The sequence below is a fragment of the Triticum urartu genome, chromosome 4A, assembly GCF_056163025.1.
Source record: "Triticum urartu cultivar PI428250 chromosome 4A, HENAU_Tu73, whole genome shotgun sequence".
In the NCBI taxonomy this organism is placed as follows: domain Eukaryota; kingdom Viridiplantae; phylum Streptophyta; class Magnoliopsida; order Poales; family Poaceae; genus Triticum; species Triticum urartu.
Genome location: NC_141876.1, coordinates 361,551,645 through 361,558,026, shown reverse-complemented (window position 1 = coordinate 361,558,026; position 6,382 = coordinate 361,551,645). Strand labels below are relative to the sequence as shown.

The 6,382-nt window shown below is 40.7% G+C and overlaps 1 protein-coding gene across 4 annotated transcripts; it reads right to left on the bottom strand.

Moving 5' to 3' along the window:
- Positions 1-750: 750 nt before the first annotated feature.
- Positions 751-6,171, bottom strand: LOC125551726 (ATP-dependent caseinolytic (Clp) protease/crotonase family protein). 4 transcript variants are annotated; one of them, XM_048715026.2, is made up of 10 exons: positions 5,746-6,170; positions 4,926-5,030; positions 3,499-3,621; positions 3,249-3,308; positions 2,560-2,656; positions 2,406-2,479; positions 1,904-1,957; positions 1,736-1,819; positions 1,173-1,295; positions 751-1,065 (listed from the first exon to the last, which is right to left on the bottom strand). In XM_048715026.2, exons 1-9 carry the CDS (start codon positions 6,064-6,066, stop codon positions 1,200-1,202), a joined length of 1,014 nt encoding a protein of 337 aa, XP_048570983.1. In that variant the 5' UTR covers positions 6,067-6,170; the 3' UTR covers positions 751-1,065; positions 1,173-1,199. The 4 variants fall into 4 exon arrangements, with proteins under 4 accessions (XP_048570983.1, XP_048570982.2, XP_048570984.1 ...); XM_048715025.2 differs by having other exon boundaries at positions 1,736-1,957; positions 5,746-6,171; XM_048715027.2 differs by lacking the exon at positions 1,736-1,819.
- Positions 6,172-6,382: the final 211 nt, after the last annotated feature.

The window sequence follows — 6,382 nt, the reverse complement described above, 5'->3', positions numbered from 1 at the left end:
AAGGCAATATACACGGGACTCCTATAAATATGAATCACTAAGTGATGAAGCTTCTTTTTCTAAGATCCCGAGAGCACCAGCACAGATATTGCGTCAAGAAATTTGGGAAGCAAACACATATATATTAATCAGAAGGAAATCAAAGATTGCATCGGTTGTTAAAAATAGAGACCGGAATTACTACTACTTCTGTTGGGGTCAACCACCAGAAAAAATCACGAGCATCAGAAAGTTACTCACGTGGATTTTTACATGTTTAAAGGAGATTGGATGGGGCCCACCAAGCTTGCCGATCCTAGAGTTAGTTTAAACTAAGAAAGAGTCTACAGATTAGGAAATATGTGTACGTGTGTCTTTTGGAAACCTTTTAGGTGTGCGTGTGTTTCAGGTTGGCTACTTCTATAAAGCCTAGGTGCACGTCATTGTAGAGGGGTAAGCTTATTTTTATATGAAATAGACATTATGTGTTTTTCAGGGTAGACACCCGTATCAAGTTTTGGAGGCATCTTTAGAAAACCTTTGTGTCGCGATTTATTTTTATGGAAATTGTTTTGCGCGTGAGTACCTTCGTCGAGATTGATTTTCTCCTGCTGGGCCGCAAGGTTCAAATCCTCTACTTCATGTACATCGCGTGTGCGGGCGAGAGATTGCTACTGCTGGTGGTGGAGTGTCGTGAAAGATCGGGCCGCAACAACGGATCGGATCTCGCCACGAGGTTCGGTCTACATCAATGTTCGTGCTCCCCTGCAGTAAAAAAAAAGACACATGATGTTCGTGTTGATAATATTTTCATCTCGGCTGTTTTCCTCATCCACCCCTTTGGGTCCATAAACCGTGTACACTATGCACCAACAGTGAGCAGAGTACCAAAACCTGGACTGGCAAACGAGCAGACTAACAACAATAGCTCCACCCAAAACACTCGCTAGCTCCAATCCCGAGAGCATACGCCCTAACATGATCGTCCAAGTTCTAATCTAGCTTGTCCATAGTCCATACAATAGATACCTTCGGCTCTGACAACGTCCAGTTCAGCCCCTGCGACTGCAAGCTCAAAGGCCTAACCTGCACATTGTCAAACCTCAACAATTATACACAAAACATCTTAGGTAGGGTTGAAATGAAATGAACGCAAATATAGTGCCCGGCAATTACACAGTGGAAAATCTTACTAAGTATTCGAAGTCCAGTGCACAACTTCACATTCCACCGGGGCCTCTGACTCCAGCAACCTTGTCCCAATCCTCAGGGGAGAGCATGTCAGACATGTACTTCTCCTGCCCGCGCCAAAGGATCTGACATCATACAACATTAAGTATTTGCTCATTTTCCTAGAGCAAGACTCCATGCAACCCCGCACATCTTCGCATGCTACCATCCCGTGTGCAACTCAGAAAGCCCATAATAATACAATGTGCAATCTTACTATCGTGCCTAAACAATAAATAAAATGTAACACTCCAAACTCATGCTTATCAGGTCACCCTTTTTGGTGCACTCATCCAACTATATGTAATTCTTAACGTACTCTACCTAATAATACCTGTGAAAAGATTCGAGTTCAAATTCATTATTCACTGAATTTGACATTTTACTGGAAACTCTACATGGCACATCAACGTGTGCTTCTCCAGAAATTTTCATGTTAATTTGGTGCCCAAACTGGACGTTGACTGGAAGAGTGCACCAGAAACTAAGGTTGCTTATGTTGCCTTGGATAAAGAGATTAAAATACCTTGTCAATTACCCCAAACTCCTTGGCTTTCAAAGAGTCCATATAAAATGGTCCTCTCATCACCTTGTCTATTTTCTCTGGTGGCTGATAAAGAACTGTTATATCCCAACTGAAAAAGGAAAACAAAATAAAGTTCTCTACAAGTAAATGATTACAAGTTGTACGTACATTTCCAGTGTGCCTTGCTAAAAGTTTGACCAGGGTGTTCCTGTTGTGCACGACCTACAGTAAGCAACTAGAGGTATTAATTCTCGACTCAAGATGAACCATGAATCTGGGAAATGATATAACTTTATGCGGAGGAGCGTATATTACCATACCAGGAACCAGATAATATAAAAAAATTGTCATCTCTCATGACTTAGCAAATGGTTTAAATTCCAAAAATTAATGGCACAGGCAATAATTGCATGACCACATCAACATTGATTGGATTCATATTTCATTATTGAGGTATTCAAACCTTCCATGTTTGTTTTACTGAAGTAATAAAAGTGACAAAAGACCCAAAGTGGTGGGACCCTTCCCCGGACCCTGCACAAGCGGGAGCTACGTGCAGCGGGCTGCCATTTTAATGAAACTAAATGCTTAATCACATGCTCAGCAGTTGCTAGCGTACATGTTTGATTCAAGAGTACAAGCTAATTAGAAATGAAATCACAGCTCCTACCTCTTTTGCACGAATAACAACATCAGAAGCTTGCATCATCCCATATGAAGGAATACGAGGTTGCTGAATCAAAGCTGACATGAAAGTACATTTTCTGTTGTTAGAAAGAATCAACCAACAGAAAATCTGATCCATAGTCCCTCCACTTTACTACCTTTGGCATGGGGAAACATATATCGTTTGCCTTTCTTCCCTGCTGCAAGGACAAGGCAGGCATGACCTGCTGCAGCTCCTATACAAAGTGTGTGAACCTACAGAGCAAATAGTACCATCAAGTTAGTGTCTACAGAATTTACAGAGTACAAAAAACACTAATGGTCAATTCTACAAACACAGACAGCTCATCCTAATATTATGTCAATGATTTTTTGCCCAGTTCAAAACATCAGGGGAACATAGAGGTGCAACCCACCATGAGAGTACACAGGCGAAATGATTCTAATACATCAAATATATGTTTTGTTGCTTCTAAGACACTTCGAAGACATAAAAACCAGCATATTCATGTTAATTTGGTGCCAGTTTGAACTATCACACCTTAAGCGTGGTTGACTTAATATTTTGCCAAACATCAGTACGAATAAGTGGCCAGTTATATATTAGAACCAACTTCTTGCTGAATATATGCATAAATAATGAGACAAAGCCGCTTCATCTTTAACATGTTCCGGATAGTTTTAAAAAGTGATCAAAGACTATTCATTAACAAACTGGCCATTCTATCTGGTTATTGGTCACTAGCAAACCATAATACTTTCTGGAAGATTAGAACACAAAAATAAATAAGTGTAATAATTAATATTGAACTGCTAAAGTACATGCAGTAAATGCAAAAGATGGTACCTCAGTTTTCATCCGCATCATGGCATCATAGATAGCAAAACCTTCTGTCTCCATTCCAACCTAATTTATTCAAGAAACTTCACTAAGAACAATGACCATCATGACGATGAATAATAACGCAACAGGAGACGTCATAATTTGTCACATTTATCATGGCATAAGTAAGCCATATTAAATATGATACTTAATCACAGTATTAGAGAGCACACACGACAATGAATCATGAACTGAAGAAGATAAACTTGCTTACTGGTTCACCATCATCACGAGCCGTTCCTGTTGAGTTGATGTATATATATGCAGGCTCACTACTATTCATCCAATCAAGGTACATCAACTGGGCAACAATAAGCTCGGTAACTGCTGGCACCAACTACCAAAGCAAGAAGAGATAATCTCATGAGGTTATTAGTTCTGACAGTCTCATAATAACATATATTATAGCATGTTCTACAAAAACAATTTGCTAAGCATCTATGATAAAGCTACCATTTGAACACCTGCAGGATTTTCAAGTACTCCCTCCGGTCCTTTTTAGTCTGCATATAAGTTTTGTCTAAAGTCAAAGTATCTCTACTTTGACCAAACATATAGAAAAAAGTATCAACATTCATAATGCCAAATCAATATTGTTAGATTCGTTATGAAATGTAGTTTCATTAGTATATATGTTTGGTATTATAGATGTTGATATTTTTTCATATAAATTTGGTCAAACTTTGCGATGTTTGACTTGACACAAATCGAAATCGCGGAGTAAAAAGGGCCGGAGGGAGTACACTGAAAACAGACGTCGACCTAGCATCAAATCACAGGATTTAGCAAACTACATTAAGAAAGGCAATTCAAGAGCAGCTCAACATACAAGGGAAGTGAGACAACATCCACATAGGACAAACTAATGAATATTCTTTTCCACAGTAACGTGGAAAAAGTAGAGGGTCAAACTGTGAGTGAATGCACGAAATGTTGCCTTTAGAGCCACTACTGGATACTGGGTACATGGAAGAAACTATGCTACGAGCAATATGTATCCTGGAATCAGAAGTATCTAATTTAACAAAAGGGACATTTGATTTAACATGTCCTCTATACTGGCAGCAGTGAGATCTGTATCGCACTAGCGCCATTACAGAAAATCAGGAGAACATTTGCAAAATAATAGGTTTAGTGTACAAATTATAACAAAATCAGAGATACACAGGTAGCAAATCCCAACCTTATGCCTGATTAAGCAATATAAAAGTTAATAACCTATTCAAATTGCAAACTAAATTTTAAATACTGAATGACGGTAAGAATTAAGACAACAGGCTAGTGAGGAGCAAAACTTTGTTAAACTCTATAGTCTATAATCAGTGCATTGGTGACTGCCTGACGGGCTTTGCCAAACAGGGCTCATAGTATTGCAGTCTGTCTTTTTATTTTTGACGTATGCAGGAGATAAAATACATAGCACGAGCTGGTAAAGGTCAGTTCCTCACATCTATTACAACAGTTGTTTCAGTGGCTGTCTGTCTGATAGCTCAGGATATAACATTGCATCAAATTATTTATATTTTATCCAGGCTAGTTGATTCACTCATACATACTTATCAGCATATTTGGAATCCACAAATTAAAAATAGAAGAATACCACAAAAAGCTTTCCTACTGAACTTTGGTGCAGATTCATACCGGCATGCCAATATAAACAATCCGGCCATGTAGAAGCAACGACGGCAAATCCGGGGGAGGCCTTCTAGGACTGTGCTGACTGTAAGAGCTGCTAGAACGTTCCACCTGCCAATTTGACAATTGCAGTTAAGCGGAGCACAGTTTGCAATAAACTCCTGCATATCAAAGATCAAGGTCCGCATATGTAAACTTTAGCGATTTCAGAAGTAAAGCACAAAGGCATTTATATGCAAGGAAGCAGATTCACAGATTGGAACCTCAGTGTCCAACATGATATGTGTACTCGTCTGAGTAAGTTTGTATAATCACATACTCCCTCCGTTCCTAAATATAAGTCTTTGTAGAGATTCAACTAGATGGACTACATACGGAGCAAAATGAATGAATCTACACTTAAAATGCATCTATATACATCCATATATGATTCATAGTGAAATCTTTACAAAGACTTATATTTAGGAACGGAGGGAGTAGTAGATATATGTTTTGCTAGTAAGTTATTACTCCTATTTCAATGGGGATAGCAACCTAATTAACACATGTTAGCTGGCACTGAGCAGAGCCTTGACATGTGTTATGACTTACGACATGGATCACATAACTCTGACAACCACTAACAAAATGGAAAAGAAAAACAATTCCAAGAAATGGTTTGCACGTAGTATTAGTCCCCCCAAATGAGCACCAAGTTTCAATTTCAGCTTCTTTCTTCCATTTCTATGTGTGTGGTGAGACCAGCATCGTACTATCATACTACCGCAGCTCCATTAGCGCTGCACATACAAGCACGACGAAAGTGAGCGCGAAAGCACTAAATCACCTGCGCGGGCGAGGACATGAGCTTGGCGTTCTGGAAGATCTCGAGGAACGGCAGGTGGTCCTCGCCGCGGCGTTCGCTACCCGCAGCTGCCGCGAGCTGCTCTGGAGAAGCAGCGGCTAGCGTGGATAGGAACGGGTCGCCCCTCGGGTTGAACAACGGCGACGGAGCCCCCGCCGCCGACCCGGCAACACGCGCCACGAGGGTAGAGGACGGCGGACTGCACCTTCCGGACCGGACTAGGGGATTCGGGAAGAACGGGGACGACGTCGCGGTGGGCGGGGAGGGGGTAGGGAGGCGTAGGGAGAGGAAGGAGGAGGCCATGGTGCCCGGTGGTGGTGTTACCCGGCCGCGGCGTGCGAGCGAGCTCAGGGGAGTGGTGTCTGTGGATAATTTGGTATTTTGGTTGGAGCTGAAGCCGTAACTGCCGTCTGTTTGCTCCGGGCCTTGGCCTTTGAAGGAGGGCATGGGCTGAACCTTGGGGCCTTGTGGGCTGAGTATGTTCTTAGAAATATTGGTAAAACAAATTTAACCATTAAAAGAAATATTTCTACCCTCAAAAAAATTAAAAGAAATATTTCTAAAAAATTACTAAAAGAAATAAGAAATTGCAAATATTATCTTCAAACTTTTCTGGTGA

Bases quoted from the DNA above. Each gene is read 5' to 3' on its own strand.
- LOC125551726 (XM_048715025.2), bottom strand. From the start codon at position 6,066: ATGGCCTCCTCCTTCCTCTCCCTACGCCTCCCTACCCCCTCCCCGCCC. The intron at 5,031-5,745 runs GTGATTTAGTGC...TCAAATTGGCAG, and splicing joins TCATGTCCTCGCCCGCGCAG to GTGGAACGTTCTAGCAGCTC. The intron at 1,296-1,735 runs GTATTTTAATCT...GTATGATGTCAG, and splicing joins AGTTTGGGGTAATTGACAAG to ATCCTTTGGCGCGGGCAGGA.